The following is a 25,245-nucleotide window of genomic DNA, read 5'->3' as shown; positions in this document are numbered from 1 at the left end:
TCAAATAGTCTGGCCTAGTGGGTAGTGACCCTGCCTATGAAGCCGATGGTCCCGGGTTCAAATCCTGGTAAGGGCATTTATTTGTATGATGATACAGATATTTGTTCCTGAGTCATGGTTGTTTTCTATGTATTTAAGTATTTATATATATCGTTGTCTGAGTACCCACAACACAAGCTTTCTTGAGCTTACCGTGGGACTTAGTCAATTTGTGTAAGAATGTCCCTATAATATTTATTTATTTAATATTTATTAAATAGATCTACATTAGATATCGACTAGATGTGACTTGGATATCTAAGTCATAACTTGTCGAAATCGTTCAAGAGGACCTCCAGAATCGCGGAAACGTCAAATTTGACATATCTATCCTATGTATCTATCTTACAAATATCTTTAAATTATCCGTATCGTAACTTGTTGAAGTCTAGTAGAAATCTAATTCATTTTCCGAATCGAGCCGTTAGAGTGCGAGTCCGACTTCCCGAATTTTCCCGGATTTTTTACGCCTGAAACACGTGGCGTATTTACGAGTAAAATTAATGAAGATATAATTAAGCATGGTCCGCTTAAAGGATTACTCACGCTAGACCGGGCCGTGACATGTCATTTTCTATGGCGGCTGATCGGTGACCACGTGGTGCTTTCCATAGAAAACGAAGCTCCGGAAGCTCCGGCCCGGCCCCGGCCCGGTCTGAGGTGAGTCATCCTCAATGGACCCTCGTAGTTCATGAACATTGACAAACAAAGTCACATAAGTGTAGTCTAGATGAGAACCATTTCACTAAGGTAGAAGCTAAAAAATAACACCGTGAAGGTAGAGTTATTGGCAATACTGTACTTATAAGTATAGTCATTTCAAGATTACATTTTGATGAAAAAAAAATGAAAAAAAACGAAAATTCTTTATTCGCATAAAATATGGTATAACAAGGTGTCATTGGAAAGATATTACTTACTTTTACAGGAACATATTTTACTGGTTAAGCAAGCAAATATTATTTTGAAGCTATTCATACTCTTATTAGTTCTTAATCTATTGCATTGTTAATTTAAAACTACTCGTAATATCTCTACTTAATACTAGGTATTACATTTCGAACAACTCACTTACAGAGTAAAACACCTGTTTTTTGAGCCAACGATATAGTTGTCCTTAAAATGGATTTAATGGCAGGGGTTTGATATTTTCCGGAAGGACATTAAATATTTTCATACACAAATAGTAACTATTTATCATAAATAATTGCTACGTTGCTACGTTTTCTGTTTTCATACTCACTAACACTTAGTTTCTAATCTTTTTTACTAACCATTATGGGCCACTGTTTTCTCTTAAATAAATTAATTAAATTAAATATGAACAGGGAACTATTCGGAATAAAATTTAATACAAGTTTATTGGGATATCAGATTAGTCTCGTATTTCTATTGTATACATCTTTGGCCTTTTTGAATAGATATGGATATTTTTTTACAAAAACTGCTGCCTCGAAAATGTACATGCAAAGTAATGTCAAAATTTCATGTTTTTCGAATAACGGTTTACATGATTGCCGTTGACCTATCCCACACATTGCCCTTATACATTTTTTTTGTGTTATAAATGCCCTGTCCTTTTGCGGCTGCAACATCATTGCTAATGCAGTTTTACTGCCGCAGCCTTGAATCGGCGGGACACAGGCGATTTCAAAGTCAATTTTGAATTACGAAGTTTTAATTGCGACAGCACTGTAGTCTGAATCTGAACGGCACCTTTACAGTTACGTAGCCATACGAATGCAAGCTTAAGATAGTTAAAGTTAAAATAAAGTTAGGTAAGGCGAGCAAGCAAATAATGTAATTTCGACTTATGTAAACGTACAAACGTTGTAACTAAGTGCAAAGTCCCGAAACGGTGCCGACTGCACTAAGTATTCTAAGTAAGTAAGTAATACATCTTGTAAATAAATATCCTACTTTGGGACCTAACTCCACGAACTGGTAGAAACATTTAACGTTAATAACTGTAAAATATCAAGAAAGCGGATTCAGAACTCGCATAGGTAAGTACCTACCTATTCGTCTTTTTTTGCCAATTGAGTATAAATGCAATTTCCTTGATATTATGGTATAAAAGGCTTCGCACTATTCGCATTCAGTGTCGGCGTTAGTTATTCGTGGGCGCAGATCGCGTGAATGGGGCGAGTGACTGCAGGCACGTGTGATCACCGGCTGTAGGCTGAATGCAGGACGCGACAGCGACGTCCAATTTCGCGCGGTAAATTGTTCATAACGGAAGTTCATATCCGGACGTCGAGCCGCCCTGCGCTTCGGGCGAGATTAGGCGGTAATTACCATTTCCGGTGGCAGCGGACGTAGACAGCGCCGGAGAAGAAGCTGTTCCTCAGAAACTATGACGGAAACGCGTTCTAGCCGACGGAAGGAAAAATTATTGGATAACAATTGCTTTTGCGGAATGTTTGAATTTATTATTCTATCTGGCTATTGAACACATAAATAATGTATGAGTATAAGTGTGCATAAGTGCAATTTTCTCAGTAGGTATTACTAGGCTATTAAAATATTGAAGGTAAGTAAACAATAAAAATATTTGTACTTAAAAAAATGATTGAATTTAATTGTAATCATTCCTACAGTGTTAAAACAATTAAAAATAATTGGAGTAGTAAAGAAAAGACTACCTTAACGTAACCTAAGCCTAAGCCTACGAGTAGACCCAACGTAAGTCTAAGAAAAGTATTCAGAAATCAACATTAACCGTACCTATGTATCTTAGGTACTTTAAACAAAAAAGCAGTGTATAAAAACATTGTCATAAAAGCCGGTTCTATTTGTTTGAGTTTGTTTCCGCGGAAGTGAGTGGAGTGTATGCACCATTACGCTACTAAAACTGATTACCTGCATATAGAGGAGCGCGAAGCGTGCGCTGGCCCAGCTCCTCGATATGATTGAATAAGCGAGCTCCCAGTTCCCTAATGAAACATATTGAACGTGTATCGAATCACTTAGGCCTTGCGCTCCTGCACTCGCTTTTTGAGCACGCCAACAAGTCGTAGGTGAACCTTCCAAATAATATTACGCCCGAGCCTCGTTTTAAGAGAAACAATAAATTACATTAGCTCCGGCAGTTTGATCATCAAAGGGAGAATAAAAATTGGGGAACTTAATTTAACGCGGCGTCAGTATTTTGTGTGGCTAAGAAAATATTTACGCAAATCTGTGCGACAGAAAGGGGGAATCCTAATTAATTCATCTCTTGAATTTTTTGCATTTATCTTAGGTACATTCATTTCCATTTGCGTTGTCTTCCTTATTTTACGAATTAATGTTGAATTTAAAATAGTTTAGTGTATCTGCTTAAGAAGAAATAGCCCAGTAAAGATACGGTTGCCCAAAACATTAAATTATAAATATGTATTATAATTTTTATTATTAATTATTAATTAATTTATAGCCTATTTTACTTACTATTTCATTTTAATTGAATATTTTTAGATAATATACAAATAAATAAATTTCTGGGGACATGTTACACAGATCAACCTAGCCCCAAACTAAGCAAAGCTTGTACTATGGCTGCTAGGCGACGATATACATACTTATATAAGTTATATATGTATAAATACATACTTATATACATAGAAAACACCAATGACTCAGGAACTAATATTTGTCTTCATTCATCGGGATTCGAACCCAGGACCATCGGCTTCACAGGCAGGGTCACTACCCACTAGGCCAGACTTGTCGTCACCAATACCAATATTTATGCAACAATCCTCCAAACTTTTTTCATACGGAAGCTAGTTTATAGACTATAAGTATTTTACACAAATAAGTGCAACAACAAGCGCAATAACAATTTTATTAGTGCGTATTTTAGTTTACAAACAGTACAAATGAAATCTAACTAATTGTATCAGGATCACAACATTAACAAATTATATGGTGGACGGGATGGATGTCCCGGATGGAAAATAATTAGTAGCTATTTGTATAGGTGCTCATTTAAATACTGGGAAAAGACACGAGGTTAAATAAAAATAAACGATCAAATTAATAACCTCCATCATTTTGAAAGTCGGTTAAAAATAGGCTTTATACCCCGTAACTTTAGATATGCCAAGCAGGGGTCGGAAACCGGTATTTGCTCAATACAAAAATATCAGTATTATTACGATCTTTTTCGTTCTTTGGTTTATTATTTTATTTTCATGGGACAACCAAATAATACAAAGTTGTAACCTAAATACATGTTTCAGTTCTACCTCAAGTACCTACAGTCCTTCGTAAAGAGCATTAATAATTCAACCTATATCGTGTAACCTATTTCGAGGTTTTTAAAAAATACCGGTTCCGAGCCCTGATGCCAAGAGAAAAGACGATCCAATGCCTGTGTACTCTAGAGTTAGACCAAAAAAGTCTGCAGCGATTTTGATAGCCCACGCAGTGCAAGTGTTACCTACTTTAAACGTCAAACTTCTATGAAATTATGACGTATAAATAACACTTGCACTGCGTGGGCTATCAAAATCGCTGCAGACTTTTCTTGGTCTAACTCTATTATATGTACATTTTGATTTAAACTACAATTGGACTGTGCTAATGTAAATGGTTAAATATTTTATTATAAACTCAATAGTCATAGTCATAGTCATTTATTTATAATATTTTAAATATTACATGTAAAGTTATTAGGCAATAGGTATTCAGTTTTTATATAACATTCAAATTAATTAAATAATCAGCTTAATTAAAATATCAGGATATTCAATTAAATTATTAAAGTAGATTTAGCTTACATTACATTATTGTCAATAAAACATTTATAAATTATTCGGTAGATCAAAGAAATCTTTAATATCGTAAAAAGTATCGTTAATTTTTAAAAATATTTGGGTACTACCCGCATTCTTCAATATTGCAATATAGTTTGGTACTTATAAATTAATGAACTGAAATACCTACTTTAGTATTATACATGGACATGATTAGCTTTTTATGAATCCTATAATTATAATTATAATTAACACGTGCAAACTAACAAATAATATTGTTAGATACCTGCGTCAATATTTATTAAAAACGCATATCTATCCAGTTGATACGTAAGTACCTATTTACTTAACAGATTAGAGTTAACAAGTCACAGCAGACTGTTTTCAATCAGGCCTGGTGTTACGAACGTATCTGGACCTTCGCGCCATAATACTGCATTGGACGGCAAAGCTTTGAACATGTCCGGCACCACCCTACCTACTAACTACCTGAATAACCGGCTTTGTCCGGCTCCACATCACCTACAAATGCTGTCAGCCTCCAGGTGATTCGTCAAAGAGCTTTGCAACCGATCCCGATTCCCGAATGAAACCGCCTCGAAAAACAAACTAATATGGTTTGAACGCTATGTTGTGTTGTGGAGGAGAGAGGGGCCCAACAACGGTAGCCCACCTTACTATCTCTACGGCGTCAGTCCATGAAAACGAATGTACCTACTTTTTATGTTAAAGCGTGAATTATTTGATTTTGAAAGTTAATTATCCATTAAAAAACCGGCCAAGAGCATGTCGGATCATGCTCAGTGTAGGGTTCCGTAGTTACTCGTCCGTCACAATAGACCTTGAAAGTGTGCTATTAGTAAGTATCATGTAATTCATGTACCTACATAACAAGCACAAGGGAGTACCTTCACAGGGTGGATTTCAGCACAAAAAATTTCACCATACAAAAAAATAAATTTTTTTAATGTTTAATTTAACACAATTCTAGCTGGGTAAAGTAATGGGGGGCTGTATATTGAGGATATGTATGGTATTTATACAATCATTTGTGGCTTATATTTGAAGTTATCGCTTTCGGAAAATAAAAACGCAAGATGGTGATGACAACCATGGTATGGTAATGACTCTTTTATAGACGGTAATGACACTGCATATACGGTAATGACGATTTGGGCACTAATTTACATATGTATTAAAAACGTATTAAAAAAACAAATACTTTTTTTAATTGTAAGACTTTAGAACTTTAATAAACATTACAAATAACATGTTTTTGAACAGAAGACTAGCTACATAAATTATTTTTAGAAAATTATAAAAAATACATTTTATTCATATAAATAAATATATAACAAGTATTTTTATTGTATAATTTTAAATAATTTATGTTCCGAAATAGGCAATTTATGTATTCATTTATTTTTTTGGGTTTTTTCAATGTTAAATCGTATTAACAATATTGTACTCTTATTATCAGTTTAAACCCGCATCTTCTTTTATCTACTGCATAACTTGGTATTTATGTCATATTATAAAATTACTGGCTTACCAATGAGCTTAATTTTTATGATATATTACTTTTTTTTTGATAGTTTGATTCATTGCACAAGTTTGTATTTTTGTTGTTTTATTAATTTACTTTAAAAATAGCTATAATGATTTAAATCCATATATATGTTGTTTAATAGCTAAACATTAATATATAATCAGTGTTTTATAAGTTGCAAGACCCCTACTTGTAATGCATATCATAAGTTACAAAATGTTAGGTATTGGGTCCGGTGACTACCCAATGGTATAATTATTAATTGCTGTAATTATATACATCAATTAATATAATATTATCAAAAAACATAAAGCCATCACGATAGTGAGCCAGTACCGTAGCCTATGGTCGCTTAAAACTTAATATATGTTGCTTGTTTAAATACTTTGTTTTAACACGACTAACATGCAATTACAGACTCTAAGTTGCACGATTTACATTATTAGATTATAAAAAAAAAACATTTGTATGTTCTAAGTTCTAAATGACCTAAATTTTGCCTACTTCAGTCAAAATGTTAATTAAAAACTAAGCATCCTCTAGTGTGAAAGAAATAGTTATATCTTCTTCTACATTTATTCTACATTTATAAGGTAGACATTATATAGTGTTAGAAGACACAGAGAACGTTTTTCAAACATACAGCTTAATTTCATAATGAATTATAGCAAAATAACTAGAAAAGTTTCTGAGAACCGTCATCACCATACACATGAAATCATCACCGGTCGTCATTTTTTCCCGGTGATGATGGGTATGGTGTTGACGATTTGAGAGTTTCTTGTTTTTATTTCTAGAATACGAATAATAGTAGTTAATGTCTATGCTACACAATAAACTTCATGTAGTTTGCCATTCATTTCAGTAATTATTTCTAATATATCATTTCATAACGGTGATGATGCTCTGTTGTGACAAACTACGTTTTACAAATTTGTTCGTAATATTTCTCACGATTCAGTGATGTGACTTTATAGTGAAATCATTTTTGGCATTCTATACTAAAGTGAAAAATAGGGCAAGGACCTTTAGCGGTATTTCGTTGTTCATACACCGAGATAAGATCACATTGACATTACCATGACGGTGTTGACGAATATTCGTGACAAAATTTTAAATATTTTTAAATGTACTTTCTCGGTGAAGGAATTATTGCATATTTTTTCATGTGTTAAACAACAACATGGAAAAGATATAAGTAAAAGAAAAATCACAATCGTACGATAGGTATGCTATAATTTTCACTGCAAACAAAAAGGTTCAGATTTTTCCGGTCGACGGTGATGATTTTAGACACATAAAACATTTTATATAAAAAAAACTATTAAGTTATTGGAGATGGTAATTGAAGGAACATGAAGATAATAGTTCTTAAAAACATATAAAAAAGTTGCAACTCGCACAACCTACTAGTTTTTTTTATAAAGACCGAACCATAAGTTTTCGCTGGATTTTGAAATCCACCCCACAACGCTTAATACAGTGCGTCTTTTTATTACTATGAAGAGAAGACTTTTGCGATAACTCAAAAATGATCATGTTCGCTATGTTTTTCCTGAATCTCTTAATTGAGTTGAGCACATTTTTTGGACCCATGGTTTAAAACATAGACGGTGGGGGTGGGACACATTTTATATTTCTTTCGGAGCGACTATTTCCAAAAATATTCACTTTATCAAAAAATGTTTATTAAATACCTATATTCGTTTGGATATACCTATCCAACGACACCCCCGATAGTTTCCCCTCTGTGTTAGAAAGTCAGATAGTACCTAGCCGCTTTTGTAAAATCTAGGGCCGGCATTGAGGATTGATCCTACGGATTAGGTCGCCTAGCGGACCCCAAGTGAGCCGTGGCAAAATGCCGGGACAACGCTAGGAGGACAATGACGATATATTAAGTAAAATATACAATAGTCAAATAAAACATGTTTCTGCTTTTATATAAATTTTCAAATATTAAAGTGAGATGTTTGCCAATAGTGTCCTAGCAGTCCCGCCCGGCGGGCGTGATCGCGCGGAAATCGTGCGATATAACTTTATTCGCAATTAGCAAGCCAATGTCGGCAGCTACGATCTCCAAAATCATTGGGTACTATCGTGGCGGACATGTCTAACGCCTAACCTATTTTGTAGTATTTAGTTTCGACATATCGACTTGTTTTTTTTATATTTTGTGCAAGTGATAACAGGACCTGTGGGAAAGGTAAATATCAGCATATTTATATCCTTGTGAGTAACAAATATAATATATTATACTATATTTACCTGAAATATATACCTACATAATATATTTTGATTTTAGATATTTGGATGTTTGTTGCGCAATGACGCGAAAATGGCGTTATTACCATTTAATATTTTTTTTCTAGAAGTTCATCTCCTAAAGGGGTGAACAGAACAGGAGTTGAAAGAGGGCTCAGTTTAACTAGTTATTCATGTGTTCAAACGTCGGTCAAACCGTCTGTCTAGGTATACTTGAAATTAAAATGTTATGTGTTAAGTAGCCCTTTTGATATTCTTTCTCTGAGAGTTATAGATAAATTCTACCGATGTACATAGTTTCAGTATTTACATAAAACATTTTTTGTGTCATAAATGGGGAAAGGACAGTAGAAACAAATCGAACAAAAATGCACTGTAGTTTTTGTTAAGTACCATTGTACTCATTAGGTTTCTTTAGCCAAATGGCGAAAACGATTTTTTTTTAATTTATAATGAATGAAATGAAATGTTTGGAACGTAAGTATGTACCTAGTGAGCCGCTACTTAGTTTAGAAGTACAACTTAAAAATATATAGATATGTAGGTATGTATATTTTAGGGTGCTTTTTAATAAAACATTATTATTACCTATATTATAGTACTTGTAACCTACTTATTCATTTACTATTTGAATATAAGAAATGAACATTACTAGTATACTATATGCAACCTGACGCAGCATTAAATATTAGGTATCCATGTACATAATATGTATATGTATGTAGTTTTGTTTTCAACAAAAACGACATGTTATCCGCGAGTCCAAACAATTAAGGAGAAGTAGGGGAGGAGGGGTTTGTTGTAACAGTTTTTGGAAAAAGGCCTGTATTGTCTAAAATATGTATAATTTTATGATTTTAAATGTTTACACATCTTTTACACCAGACACTTTTTGAAAAAATTGGAGTTGTTACAACTTACCCCATCTTTGGGGCTAGTTGTAACAGGCTCGGTGCAAGTAGTAACAACTAAAAGAATGGCAACATCTATAAGAATTAAAAAGTTTTTATTAGTTCACAGTCTTGTATTATTCATTGTTATTCGATCCTATGACCCGCGACCTCCGGATTGAAAGTCACACGCTCTTACCGCCAGGCCACCAGCGCTACACCAAGCAGCAGCGCTTGGGCAATGCTAGAGTAAAGAAGAATAAAAGAATGCACAAAAAACCGCAAGTAATTTGTAATGCACTATACAACGAGTCATAATAATATTATATATGCAACAATATGCACAATTATTAGATAGCAATAAAAAATACACGCACACTAATATGTTACAACGTGCTCCTGCTTTGTGTTACTACTTGCCCCATGGGCCCATTATGTCTATTTTATTAAATATGTCAAAAACTTTAAGCTATAGAAGTATTTAAATAAAAGCAAATGAAAGCCAATGAAATTTACATTGTAGCAATGAAAACACAATGAACAATTAATTTAAGTTCAATTGCCAACATCACAGAGCTCGTGTGCACATCCACTCGCTTCGATGTCTTGCGGGGCAATGGCGGTGTTTACGTTATTCCTCGAGTTATAAGAAAGTCATTTAGCAAAAAAAGAAAAATTAAAATGTTTTTAATTCCCCGTCAAAATTGAGCGTTACTACTTACCCCTGTTACATTAAGCCCCCAGCTCCCCTAAGTAATTGATGTAAGTATTTACTTTATTCAAAATTGTTCATGATAAACTTGTTGAGGTACCAAATCGCAAAACTAGTTCATATAAACGTTTTGTTCAAAAAATATTTTTAAACAAGTATTATATCTTGTACAATGATTTCAGAATGATGTACCTAGTTGAATAGAATGCAGAACTACCAAGACTTTTGATCTATTAAGTTAAATAGGTACCTATCTAATCTTATTTATATGTATAATGGTAGTTAAATAACTTTTGGTAACTAAAATTGTCGACACTCAGAGGATATCGCTGGTGGAGATGTACCTTTACATAACTAAACTGATTATTGTTTAAATACAGCAACATGTTTATTTGAATAGCTATTACATTTATATATAAAACACGCGGATGGTTTACACTGGTGAACAGTTGCAAATTGGCTTGGATCACGACAGGCCAAGTGCTAACCAAGTCTTATATCTGAACTACTTCACATGCCTTTTAATTGTGTGCGTGTGTATGTCAATGCATGAATAGGACAGGACGTGTGTTTCTGATTATTGCCTTGGCATTGGCTGTTTTATTTAACACTTTCAATGTCAAGCTTCCCATGTTTTCCTCGAAGGCTCGAAATAGATTCAATCGAATTTAGCAGTAAAAAATGTAAATGATACACATAAATAAGTATGAAGGTACAATGTATACTTGTGCAAACGAATAAGACCAAAGAGAATTAAATCACTACGTTTTAAGAGTCGGCACTTTCGAACAAGCCTTGAACCGAACTATGAACGTACATTGTGCCATGGTATAATAATATACTCCGCCTGGTACTCTATTCCGAGATTCGCGTATGACCTAACTGACACCTGGGCCTACGTCATCATGCTGTTTACAGGTTCTCAAACTTTAAAATGTGGGAGAATTTTAACCAACGGTGAAAATTATTTTAATTATTCATGTAGAAACATAGTAAAATAAAACAAATCTAATGTATTAAATTAAACTTTATTTATCTATACAAGACAAACGTCTAAAAAAACTAATTCACAGTTACACATTAATTACCAAGCTTACGACGTGAAAAGTTTGGAAAACACTGCGACTGCTGACACTGAGCGAGAAGGAAATAACAATTAACACGCGTTCGACAAGGATGACGGTCAGGGCATGAAGTTATCTAGATCCGAATTGTCAAATGTGACAGCGCTATCCTGTGTTGCCAGTAATGTAAACAGAATTACCCGAACGTCTGAAATTTCTTTCGTGAATCGGAAGATATTGCTAACGAATAATTAAAAATGACGTGTTATTGTAAAATTTAAGATAAAATACATTATAAATGAAAATTATAAAATTATAAAGAAATATTTTAACTTATTAACCATAGGTATAATGTACCCATGTAACATGTTATGTTAAAATAAAGTGGCAATGTTATTGTGACGTAGGCCCGTGTCACTCTGGGAATAGAAGACCATGTTTTATTAGACCATGCATTGTGCCAACACACCAAATACAGGCTTAAAGAAGTCGCATCCAGGACATAATTGTTAAAAAAAACACACACCAAATACATGTCAATACTACCAACACAAAAAAAAACAACGCTAGGGCTCGACCCTTCCAGTACCTACTGTTTATCGATATCGATAAATGTGCGATACGTGCTGCTGTATTTACTGTACTACAGTAACAGTACATTTTGGGAATCACGTGGATTAATAAAATAAAAAAAAACATTATATAAACAATTTTATTTTACATGATAAAAATAACATAGTTTATTATTCAAGTAGGCATATTACAATATGCACTTATGAATTCGCACGCATTCTTTTTTGATCTGGTCTCTTTTTATTTTTTCCATTCAGCTTTTGAATAGGTAAATAAATACACCAAATCCTCATTTCCTGTTAGCTTTGCCCATAATCAACATCTGAAATAAAGAGATTATCAATAAATTGGTCGTACACTATTCGTGTCTAGGTTACTTAGTTTTTTACTTAAAAAAACTTTATTCACAAAATATTTTCGTTATAATCATGGATTGTACACGATTAAAACTAAATCAAACTAATTAAATTAGTAACTGTTAACGACTCAAAGTAAAAAATGAAAATATTGCATACAAACATCAGTTTACCGACCTGTTCGGATCAAGTGGAAATCTGGCCTAAAATACGTCAGTAGTTAGTCTTCTTACACGCCCACCACGAACTTCACATTACCTTAAAGATTTGGCCACATTTAAATAACAGCTAAAGTTATTTTATCTAAATCACAATAAAAAAATAACCACGTATTTCCACGTTCACGACAATTTAAAATGACGTTATTGACGTTTTACTACCGATCATACCAACCTAAAGAAAAGTAAGTATAATACGACTATATTAAAAGCAAGTATGGTATGTGCTACCAAAATGCAACAGCAGTCATTTTAATTCGATAAGATTATTTCTATGCCTCAATGTTGGTAACAAGTACGTTCCTAATTTATCATAGTATGGGGTGTCGATGGGCTGAATAAGACAAAGAGCTATTAATTAAGTTTTTAACATCGGGTATTTAAATAACTCATATAGAATTAGCCCTAAACAGCGTTAATTAAGTAAGCCATTTAAGCCTACGCAAGTCACCACGATTGAAATTTTGATCTAAAAAATGAGATTGGATGTTTTGACGTAGGTATCTATACTATCACATGATTTCTGGTTACCTACCCGATGAAAAAAACATTTATTTACTTACAAACAAGATATATATATACGGTATTACTAAAAATTAGTAATTATACCTACCCGATTAGTTATACCTTCAAAAAAAACATACAATTGTAACTTTAGTTCAATATGTATGTAGTAACCTTTGGAATGACACACACAATGACATATGCACCTTTTTGAAAAATTCTGAAAAATGTGCGCAATGTATGGTACCTACCTATTATTTTTTCACTTCTCAACATTCAATAATATAAAAATGTCTGTTTATTTACGAATCCAAATCTAGTCAAATATTCTTTTTTTTAATTTAAAAATAAATGTTGTACCTTTCTTGAATAACCTTTCTAAATATTTCATGACAGTCTTTTGTTTTCGTAAATCAAGGAGTTTGAAGTGCAACAGCACTGCAGGGCATCAGGTGCGATACACTCACGCAAATATTTTATGAAAATACCGGGAACCTCGCACACTAGGGATGCGCCACGTTGTCGACTTGAGCTCAACGACAAACATAAAGAGACGTTCGGCACTCAAAGATATATATCATGACATCTTACTGTTATCCGAATCGGTATAAAGCTGCGATCAACGGATCAAAAATTATGTCTATAAAATCTACATTGTTTGCAAACAGCATATTAAACTAAAACTATTTAATATAATTAAACTAAGTACTAGCTAAGTACTGATTTATTAATTACCTCCCTATATTGAATACAGTTTATTCTTATTGTAGTTTTTTTACCTTCCTATGTGAAATACCTGCTTTATTTTCATACATACATATAATAGTTATTTTAAACGTAAACATACAGTATTATTTTAAACGTCAAACTTCTTTGAAATTATGACGTTTAATAACACTTGCACTGCGTATGCTATCAAAATCGTTGCACACTTTTCTTGGTCTACCTAACTCTAATAAATGTGTACATTCATGAATCTATTGCAAATGTTTCAAATTGACACCTTGGACAACCAGCCAGTGAGCTATAGCATTATAGAAAAATCACTACGAGGTGTAAACAACAGCTATTGAAATAAGATATTCGTATCAATATAAAATTAAACAGCATAAAAACTAGTGTGTGAATAGAATAGCGAAGCATAACGTAAGGTAAACGTACTGGTGCTCGTCGCGGTCCCAGTACATGTCATCTTGAAACTTAAGTCATTGTCAATAGAGGTGACAGCAAGGTGTCATCTATTGGGCATTACCATGTCGACCACAGTACGTTTACCTTACCGAAGTAAAGTCATGACGATAAAAGAGCGCCCTAGTGTCGACATCGCGGCCGCGCGGGCCGCATCTTACAACCAAACGGTAAACACTTTGCTGTAATCTCGAGATGAGAAAACTTTCAGTTCTCTTAATTCAGAAACTTATTCAACAACCTAACAACCTTAGAGCGGACTGCCCGGCGGCGGACTCAACACAAACAAACGACGATCCCACTCTTTCTTCCAGACAGTATTTAACATTTAATTTAACCACATGTATCTTAGAGGTTCTTTTGACATTGGAAATGTCTTTTCGTTCGCTCCAGTATACGGTCCGATTTCACGAAAAAGTGCGATCCCCTTATATCTCGGAAAGTTGTGAAGATATGATATTAAAAAATAGGCTCAAAAGACGCATAATCACGAGAGCTGTAAGGTGCAAAAATAATTATTCGAGAAAGTCAAAAACAAAAAAAGTTATGGTCGAAATAGTGAAAATAAAATTCAATTTTTTCCGAATTTTTGATTTTGGTGCTCGATAATTTGGAAACGAAGAATGATATCAAAAATTTGAGAAAAACGGCTCTGGACAATTTAGTCAGCTACAATTTGAGCCTAAAACAAAGACGATCGGGTTAAGGGTTTGCACTGTAGCCTAACCTTAAAATAGTCAAAAAGTCAGAACGACATTTTTCACAGGACATTTATGACTTCATGTTTCGCAAGTTCGTTATCGGTGTTTGTTGTGAATTATCGGGATTATGACGGCAGAATAACACTTGCACTGCGTGGGCTTTCAAAATCGCTGCAGATTTTTCTTGGTCTAACTCTATCTATCCTGTTTGAGACGGGCGTAGATAACGCACTATTCGACAATCTATGCATTCTTGTGGTGGTGGAAATAGAAATAGATATAGAGGGAGAGGGAGAGGGAGAGGGAGAAAATAAAAACTTATACACAGAAACATAAAAAAGAAACCAAAGTACCCAAGATAGAGTTGATGCTGAACCCTGGCTGTACCCAAAGGAACTCAGGTTTGTTGCAACATAGGCACACGCTGTTTTGGTCATCCGACTCGTCTTGATGAGCACTTAGGAGAGTAGTACCCAAGATAGAGCTGATGCTGAACCCTGGTAGTACCTATTGGAACTCAGGTTTGGTGCAACCACAGAATAAATAATAGTACTATCGTACAGAAAGGAAACTTCCTACAAAACCGAAGTTTGACAGCGGTTCAGGGTCGAATCATGCTATCCCTTTCTAATGTATGGCACTATCCCTTTCGGCCATTTAGGGTTGTCCAAATTCAAGTGATTATCTTATCTGTGGTCGTGCACGCAAAAGAAAGTCAAGTGGTGCCAACCCTAATAATTGCTCGGAGCAATGCTGAGCCGAGCGGAGCCGAGTTTGGCCGAAGTCAGGAGTTTCGCACCCTTGGTGCAACATAGACAAACGCTGTTATGGTCATCTCTCGTCGCGTCAAACTGCTGTCAAGAAAATTTCATATCTTGCAGCAAATGGGCCGCTGCCGATCACCACTTCTCGAGTTGACTACGGATTTGCCGTGTAATAATTTTCTTGTACTTTGAACATTAATATATCCTGCTTATTAATCGAAAAATTAAATATGTACCTATACTTATGCGCCACGGCGACAATTATTCAAACTTGGATACGCGTGTGGAAATTTTGTAATTTGTTTGTTCACATGCGTTATGTCCAGGATACTTGTGTTAGTCTAAGAATAAAATAATTATCATTCAACGTTGTAGTTTTATTTTGTAACTTTTTCCTTATCCAGACTTTCTCGTCGCTCAGCGACAATATTTTTTCGAATTCCGTAGATTCATTTCCAATGTGCTCGATAGTCGTGTGAGGCACGAAATCTGTGAATTTTTTTTTAATTCGATTTTCGCATATTAAATAGTGGTTTTAAATAGTTTTAGTTAAAGAACTAAAATTAACAGATATATACCTACAAAGCGAAAAATAGTAATTTTAATGGGACCGTTTTGTGATTTTTTTTTTAATGTTTGCGATAGTCTTTTTAGAGGAATTTTAAGGCGTAGTTTTTGTTTGTATTTTGAAACGTGGTTCACATTATTTGTAAAATAAAGAGGGCAAGTGTTATTTTATATCAATTCTGTTTTTTAAATATAAAATACGGGACCCTAAAAATACATTACGATATTGAAATATTTTTACGTAAACAGTAATAACACTAATAACAAATAATGTAGCGACTGACTTAACACTTTGTCTAGTATTTATTTGTATTCAACCACACAATTTCCGAGAACGAATAACAATTTCCATAATTTTTCAATATTTGGTCCCATTAGCTAACCACGTAGACAATGAGTTGCTCATGGCGGTGAAGTCAAAGACAAACAGTAATGTTTTATACTTGGAGCGGGACAGAACCTTCGCGGATACTGTGTCTGGGAGTTTTGTTTCATATAAAAGTAGTTTCGGAAACCTGCCGAGCCGCGTGACGGGCCGGCATGACGGCATGACGGCATGACCATTTCGCGCCACGTCTCATACCAGCCGCGAACTGTCCTCCACCGAAGTTATGAACCTGTGAGTGGCTTTTTTTATAATATTGAATTATTAGATTAGAATCTACGATACCTTTGTAATTTTTATATATTATGTGTTTATTTATAAATTAATAAATAAAATAAAAAATATTTTGTAGGTATCAACCCGTTACTTTAAAATTACATGCCAAATATTAAATTTAAATACTCTAAACTAAACTAAAATTAAACCTATAATAAAAAATACTAATTAAATAGGTGCAGCGGAAACCTTGCTCATACATTAACAACGCTGTTCGTCGATTCACTCACTCTCCCGACAAACGACCAGTGCGTTTTACGCATTATAGCGTAAAAGTCATCTACTCTGTTCTCGATTTACAGGTTCTACGTAAGAATTACTACTTTCCTGACGTTTCAATTGTTTTATCGGCCCTTAAGCATTATCATCCTTATCATATTGACAAGTTAAAGCGTCTTAAGTCGCGATGCAAGTATAAAATAGAGGATTAATGACGTGCCTACTTATGTTCAGTCAGCGTGCTTGATACGATATCTCGGTAAACAAAATGGATTAAGTGTGTCAGTGTCGTTCTAGAGCCCGCCGCTACGTCAGCCTGTAGAGCTCGTTAAACTGATTTTTCTCGTAATAACCTAGCCAATGAAAACGTTTTCCTGTGTACACGTTAAAGTTAAAAGGAAAACATAATAGAAAAATAAAATAAAAAACCTTAGCTGAAGGCAATTTGGATGTGCCGTGTCAATTCAATTACGTTCAGCGCTACTGGATATTGCTGAAGATTAGGGCAATCCGGGCAATGAGAAAATATTCCAGGAAAAAATCTACCCGGTTTTTAATTGACAGGTTAGTATATTTATAAATTGATTACGTGTTTTGCCCTACTCCATTGACTTCAATTTGAAAATACGCAAAATATTAGGTACGTCTATTAAGATTTTAATATTATCATACTTGGATTAGGTATATGATTATTTTAATTCATAGAGAAACTAAAGTCGTCCCCAGCTATCATTCGATATCAAGTAACATGCGAGATTTGTAAAAATTGTTAGCAATTAGACATTTCATTTTGAAAAAAACTTTTTTTTTAACATAACAATTTAACTTTAATTCTGATCGTAATTTGTGGTTTTTCAACGCATCATAGAGGGGTAGAGTTAGACCAAGAAAAGTCTGCAGCGATTTTGATAGCTCACGCAGTGCAAGTGTTATTTATACGTCATAACCAGTGATCGGGGATTTGGTTGCAACGTCGCGGCATCTAGTAGATTTTTTTGTATGCGGATACGGGAGTACGCCCGCAATATGGATTGATTGTTTCACAAAAACTCTATCTTAATATTTTTGAAATACAATTACCTTCTAAAAACATTTCATAAGATAAAAAAAACATGATTTACCCCTTGTGGCAACCAAATCCCCGATCACTGGTCATATCTAACACTTGCACTGCGTGGACTATCAAAATCGCACTGAGAGAAAAGAATAACAAAAACACACTTAGAATTACAAAAATAAACTTAATCCGGGGACAAGGAGAGTCAACTAATAGGAACAAACTGACTTTTGCAATTTCTATTAGTTCTTGCAATTTCTATTATCTGTTTGTTGAAGTTAGATTTAGGATTACTGAGCTGTTTGTAGAAATAAATAAACTTTACAGAAATAGTGAAACGTCTATAATTATTACTAAACTTCATTTTTTCCCCCAGTACAGAACTGTTTTTTAATTCCTGGTTTAGTTTACTAATGATTTTTCTCTCAGTGCGCTGTAGACTTTTCTTGGTCTAACTCTATATGATATGTGTGTAAAACCACACTATATGATATGTGTGTGTTTATTTCAGTTTATGTGTGTAAAATTCTATAACAGCGTACAGTCAGCAACTAAAGTAATTATCGGGCAAGGAATTATTAATTAAGTGAATACAACTTTATTGATAACAGAATGAAATCGTATGTAGAGTTATATCAAGAAAAGTCTGCAACGATTTTGATAGCACACGCAGTGCAAGTGCTATTTTAAACGTCACACTTCTACGAAATTAAGACGTATTAAATAACACTTGCGTATGGTATCAAAATCGTTGCAGAATTTCTTGGTCTAACTCTATTTCATTATTTTCATTAGTTAGATAGTTCTGTTGCTGACTGTACCTGTGTAATGTAAAGTACTTCAGTAGGTAATTATGTTGTGTGTTTAGATGAGTCTAGGCAGAAGGGGCCCACTAGCCGAGCCCGGAGAGCGTCCCAGCGTCACCGTTACCGACATGGACACCGTACAGGAGGAAAACGACAATGACAGGTAAAATCAATACCATTTATTATAAAGCGTTTACCTTTAGTTTTTTTATTGGTAAATGGTTTTTTATACATTTGATGTATGTGTCTTGTAATACATGTATGGATATTGTGTACTAGCTTCTGCCCACAACTTCGTCTTATTGGAATGATGATGATGAATATAAAATCTTTCAAAATGGCGGAGTTTGTTCACGAGGACTAAAGCTCACAGAACCATTTGTTTACTGTAACCCGACTAATCACTATAAGGCTTTCCTTTAGAATGCAACTGAGATAACGCTAAGGTGAGAGGGTGGATTTAGTATTGTAAACTAAATCCAAATTTTAAATGCATTTTTACTTTATTTGCCATCAAAATATTTTACAACAACATTATTTTAAAATAATTGCCATTCGTTTTTCAAAGAAAACCCTCTATTATATGATTTCAGTTATCAATATACCTAATTATTAATTACTTGGTACCTGCCGATCGCAAATTAATAGCTGTACCAAAAGACATTAAGACAACTCATCAATATATTGTAAGGCTTCGACTACTTACTTAATTTTAGTAACTATTTCTATTTTTTTAAGCTACCAGAAATCGGTCACTTACCTGCCTGATTAAATAATGTATAATTAAATAATAATAAATAAATGTATTTATATTATACCCAACTGCGGCAAAAGGGATTATTTACTCAGTTTAGTTTGTTAAAATTTTAGCAATCTGTGCAAGTTTGTATGTTTTTTATTGTGTGTGTTCCAACGTGGAAACTACTGTAACTATTTTGATGAATGCGGTGTCAATCGATTTATTTTTACTACCCGTTATCAATAGTAGATTGTTAACCAAGGGTTGAAAGGCACCCATTTCTGTCTAGGTAGTTTGGCGCTCGAACGCAGTGAGAGCGCCAATAGTCCGAGACGGAAATGGTGCCTTTCACCCGAGTTAAACACTCTACTTTTCATATCGAATGCGAGGAAACCAAACAAGATAAGGCAATTTCGCAAAATCAGTAATTGAAGTACCCAATAGACCTACGGCCATGATATTTTTCCTTAGGACTTACTTGCATTCGGAGACTTTACATGTGTGAAGATTAATAACCCCTAGCGAAAATCATTTAGATTGCAATATTTACGAAAACACACATTTTTAACAAACTGCAGTAATTTTAAAATGATTTGTTCATTATAGTATGAAAATCAGCGGGATTGCCTCTTACTTTTTAATTTTATACTTTTTCGTTCTAAAAGCCGCAACAGACTATCGGACCGCACCGCGACCTTCGTGCGCCGCACCACGTAATAACATAATAAAAGTATTTTAAATATTAAATAACAATTGAATTAATAATATAAGAATTTTTTATCTTGTATTTTATTTTATTTTCATGAATATAGTGCTAAATAACTTTAAAAACCAATTTAATATCGTACAAACGTTTAACTGTGGCTGTATAAGATTCTGCCTTTGCTCATTTACGCAAATGTAAGGTTTAAAAAAATATTTTTGGTGTATTCCTTTTGGTTTCCGCCTTATGAAATCGAGTAAATAGAATTCAACGAAAGAAATCAAGAATCATTTGTTTTTAACAATTTACTTATATCATTTTTTATAAAAAAAAGGATCAACGTGGAATTAGTAAAATTAAACAATTACCAATTGTTACAGGCGACGAAATAAAGACACTATTTTTCCATTTTGTTTCCACCCAGTTGTTCGTGGGACGGGGACGCAGAGGAGTACACCACTTTTCTGCGCTAGAGCATAAACGTATCACTTTCTGCGCACCTTTTAGAACAACAACGACCCACTTTCAGAGCATGAGATATGAAAAATAAATACAACCTGATGAGTGTAAAAAGAATTAGGTACCAATACACTTCGCTATGATTATGTTTGTTTATTGTTTGTTATTTAATTAATATAAATGAATAAAACCAAAAGCATCCTCTTTGACGCGACTGTGAATAAAGGCAGTGTTCATTGTTAGATTCCGGATAGAGACATTCTTTTTATTTCAAAACGTGGAAATGAAACGTCGAGGTGGGCGACAGTGCTGCGATCGCGCCGCTGGTCGTCATAAATACGCCCGAGATATCAAACCATTTAATTAAAGTTTCTTTTTAAATTGCACCTCTTCGTATTAATCGCGCACTTTTATCTCTTAAGCTTCACAGGTACCTCGTAACTTATGAAAGATATCTATCATTTGAAATCTAACGCAAACATTTCGCATACTTTATACAGGGTGGAATATTTCTAGAGACTGAGCTGAAAGGATAGTGTTATCTAAGTGGTCTACAATCGAGATAATATTATACTTAGGATTGAAAGTAAAACAAAATCATTTAAATGAAATATGTATTTTTTTATCAGTGACAGCCCTACAAAGTTATTTACACTTTAAATTGACACATGTCATGTCATTCAATAGGATCTACTTGCTAGGCTTAAAACATACCTCAAGATTATCGCACTAATTTTTAAAAAAACTGTATCTCAAAAACGGTTAGAAATATTAACGTGATTAATAAGCGAAAAATAAAGTATGTATGTAGCCTGAACAATTCCCAGGTAGCGTAAAAGTCCTTCGTTCTGTTCCACCCGATATAGACATGAATAAAATAGGTTCAAATACTTATATTATGATTTGATATTCAAAGTAGAGTGTGGCGAGGCGAGGATAGAAAGCTCAGAAAGACATTTCCGGCGGACAGATGCATATTTTGAAGATTTTGTGCTCAAAGTTATTCCCCTGAAGTACTACCATACTTCAACATACACGGCTCGATTCGGGAAATGAATTAGAGACTCACTAGATATGAAATAGTAAATATATGTGACGTTCTACTACAAAAGGTACCTTATGGCGGCTGGCGCCGCGATTCGGGAAATGAATTAGAGATTCACTAGATATGAAATAGTGAAGATATGTGACGTTCCATGGAAAAAGGTACCTTACGGCGGCCGGCGCTTACGTCGCATAGCGCAGCAATAATATTGGAGCGGCGTTAATAATAGCGTAAGCGCCAACTGCCACAAGGTACCTTTACCCCTGGGACGTCACATATCTTTAATATATCGTATCTAGTTAATTTCTAATTCATTTCCCGAATCGCACCGACAGTCCTTTAAATATTGAATTTACAGGATTTTTCTGGTACTTCTGAAGATATGATGAACGTCTTAAAGGTAAAATGCGTGCTTGAAGCCTGGGATCGGAATACCGCTTAGTTTCAATATCTAAGCCTTTTCTGTCTATATTGGGGACAACCTATGAAATGATATGGTTATATACCGTATTAACGGTTAACCTATCATTGTGTTAGTCTACATATTAGCCTGGTCTAATCTAGGATCTAATAGACTGCTATTACTAATAAATAATTATTTTTATACGAGATAGGCAGCAGATGACAAAATTCATCCACTTGGTACAATTTGACAATTAAAGGTTCCAATGACTAATTACTAATGATGATGGACTACCGGCGCGATTCGGGAAATTAATTAGAGATTCACTAGATATGAAATAGTAAAGATATGTGACGTTCCACGGCAAAAGGTAGCTTATGGCGACTGGCGCTTACGTCGCATAGCGCCGCAATAATATTGGAGCGGCGTTAATAATAGCGTAAGCGCCAACCGCCATAAAAAGTACCTTTACCCGTGGGACGTCACATATCTTTACCATATCGTATCTAGTTAATCTCCGCGATCGCGGCGTCTTCAGTATTTATTTTAATTTTCTCAAATTACTTACTAGTGCACTTTAAACGAAAGGATACAAAACCTTCTATATAGGAGTTCCATTTGCCGTGAAACTCAATCAAGGTCCTAAAGTGCCTCTGGGGCTCAACCGATCATGTTCATAATAATTTTTATGGAAAGTATTTACTTAGCTATAGTTTATTTATTTTTATTTTTTGCTCGCCCGGCTCAAAATTTAGAGATTAGAAGCGATGGCACATTTTTTTCAAATTCAAAATCATAGTCAAATTATTCTTTATTCAAGTAGCAACAAGCACTTTTAAGTCGTCTTATAGTAGAAATATCATCTTAGTCTAATTATTAGAGCGATTTATTTATTGTTCTTATAGTGATGTTAATCTACAAACTTCTTAGAATAAAATCTAAATGATAAAAATAATTGAAATATCAATGTCATAATTAAGTATGATCACATTAATAAATAAATACTGATTTCCAGTCACACTGAATCCCAGGGTGTTTTATCATTAATGCTATCATAAGTTTTTATTAAATTTATTAACAGGCCATTCAGTTACCCATGGATAATTTTTAATATTTCGTTTTTTGTGTATTAAATTTCAATTTCGTCTAGCATCGAGCCAAACTTGGAAAATATTTATGACGTTTGATAGATCGCTTTGTTGGCCGCGTCGCGCTGTCTGCTGCGCTCCCACTCTTTTCACACAATCGCATTCTGCGATTTCGTTTTTTTTTAATACAGAGTATAGTACATGAAAGCACAAAAGTGAAAGCCTTATTTTTTCCGTTATGTTTATAATTTTAAGGTGGGCCTCACCAAGATTGTTATTTTTCTAAATATCTAACATATTTACATTTAGGCATACGAGGCGGATTTTCGGGTAAAAAATATTATTAAATAAATTACTCTTTTGTTTTAGACGATAGTAAAAGGACTTAAGACGAAAGGGGACGACCGCTTCTCCATAGAAACGTAATCTCCGTTTCCCTCTCTGGATATTCAAATTATGGAAAATAGGTTTATGCTATTTGATGTACAACTATTAGTCCGTGGCGCTCACGACAAAAATGTGTGATATATGGCAAATGGTGATGATGGAATTTCCTTTTGCAGAGTTGCTCCTTTTGACTCACAGATTGATTTAGGAAGGGGAGCCAACCGGATTTTTGATGCAAAATTTTGACTTAAGGGGGGTGCCCCCAGAAATTTGTAAAAAAAATTGTTTGTCTATGTGCGCAAGTTTGGTATCATGTTCGGGTAAATCAAGGATGCTAAATTCATTTCTGGGATCTATATCTGAATCCCTAAAGTCTTTTCTCCTATTTTTGCATTCCCTAATATTGTTTGTCATAATGATCAGTTGTTCTAACACTCGTATACCCTAATTTTGGTTTCCCTATTATCGAATGGCCGATATTTTTTTGTCCTAATATGTTTTTCCCTAATGGCACTTTCCATATTGAGTATTTATCCTAATGTTATGTAGCATAATTCTTTTTTTGCCTAATTATTGTTAGGCCTAAAAATTATATATCATAACCATCATGTTACCTAATTTTACTTAGCCTATCGTTGCTTGACCTAACACTCGTATGCCCTAATTTTGATTTCCCTATTTGGTTTCGTTTTTAAAATGCTCGCAGTTCCAACCTAACCTAACCAACTTTTGTGGCAGCAGTTCGTTTTTGCGAGGATCACAGTTCTAACCTAACCTAACCCACTTTTGTGGCAGCAGTTCGTTTTTGCGAGGATCACAGTTCTAACCTAACCTAACCCACTTTTGTGGCAACAGTTCGTTTTTGCAAGGATCGCAGTTCTAACCTAACCTAACCCACTTTTGTGGCAGCAGTTCGTTTTTGCAAGGTTCGTATTTCTAACCTAACCTAGTTTTGAACACCAGGGACTATATAGCCTATTGTCCCTACGTATGTTTTATTTTCAAGTTTTTAATTATTATAACAATTAGTGACCTTTAAACATTTGGATGTAATTATTTTTTCTAACTTTTAAAATAATAATAAATAAAAAAAGTCAATCGAATATTTTCCACAATGTCAATATATGAGAAGCAGTCGTCTACTATCCTCTTAACGACACTCAGGCGCGGATCCACCGTTGTGGGCACGGTGGGCATGCCCACAACCCTAATAGGGTGCCCTATTGATTCCCCAAGTAGAATTATGCCGATTTTTGTTTCGCAGACGCTTTGGCAGAGGAACATTTGGCAGAATTTCATTAGGTATAAGTACGCAGAGTAGTCAGTTGATCGATACGCAGATTAGTTTTCGTAGAATGATAGTTTGGTGAACGTCAAAATTGCCCGAGTAAATTAACCATTGGCCGAAACACGGTACCTAGGCACGTACTTAGTTAAATAGAACTCCTAACTGTCATAAGTATTTATATCAGCTGACAACTCAAATTATTAGTGATACAGAATAAAGAGCATTTTTTTAAATTGTTAACTTATGGAGTCTTAAATT

General features: G+C 34.3%; 1 protein-coding gene across 3 annotated transcripts in view; it reads left to right on the top strand.

Moving 5' to 3' along the window:
* Positions 1-10,558: 10,558 nt before the first annotated feature.
* The window catches only part of LOC134806798 (proton channel OtopLc-like), a 28,920-nt gene continuing 14,233 nt past the window's right edge, over positions 10,559-25,245 (top strand). Inside the window, exons 1-2 of one of the 3 annotated variants that reach the window (XM_063780172.1) lie at positions 10,559-10,734; positions 18,938-19,038. In XM_063780172.1, the coding sequence (XP_063636242.1) occupies positions 18,938-19,038 (101 nt within the window). In that variant the 5' untranslated portion in view covers positions 10,559-10,734. Of the gene's footprint in view, positions 10,735-16,611; positions 16,752-17,093; positions 17,577-18,937; positions 19,039-25,245 lie in introns of those variants that run through there. The other 2 variants (XM_063780170.1, XM_063780171.1) reach the window with 2 other exon arrangements.

The sequence above is a fragment of the Cydia splendana genome, chromosome 3 (genome assembly GCF_910591565.1).
Source record: "Cydia splendana chromosome 3, ilCydSple1.2, whole genome shotgun sequence".
NCBI lineage: Eukaryota > Metazoa > Arthropoda > Insecta > Lepidoptera > Tortricidae > Cydia > Cydia splendana.
The sequence above is the reverse complement of the archived record's forward strand: the minus strand, read 5'-3'. Positions and strand labels throughout refer to the sequence as shown.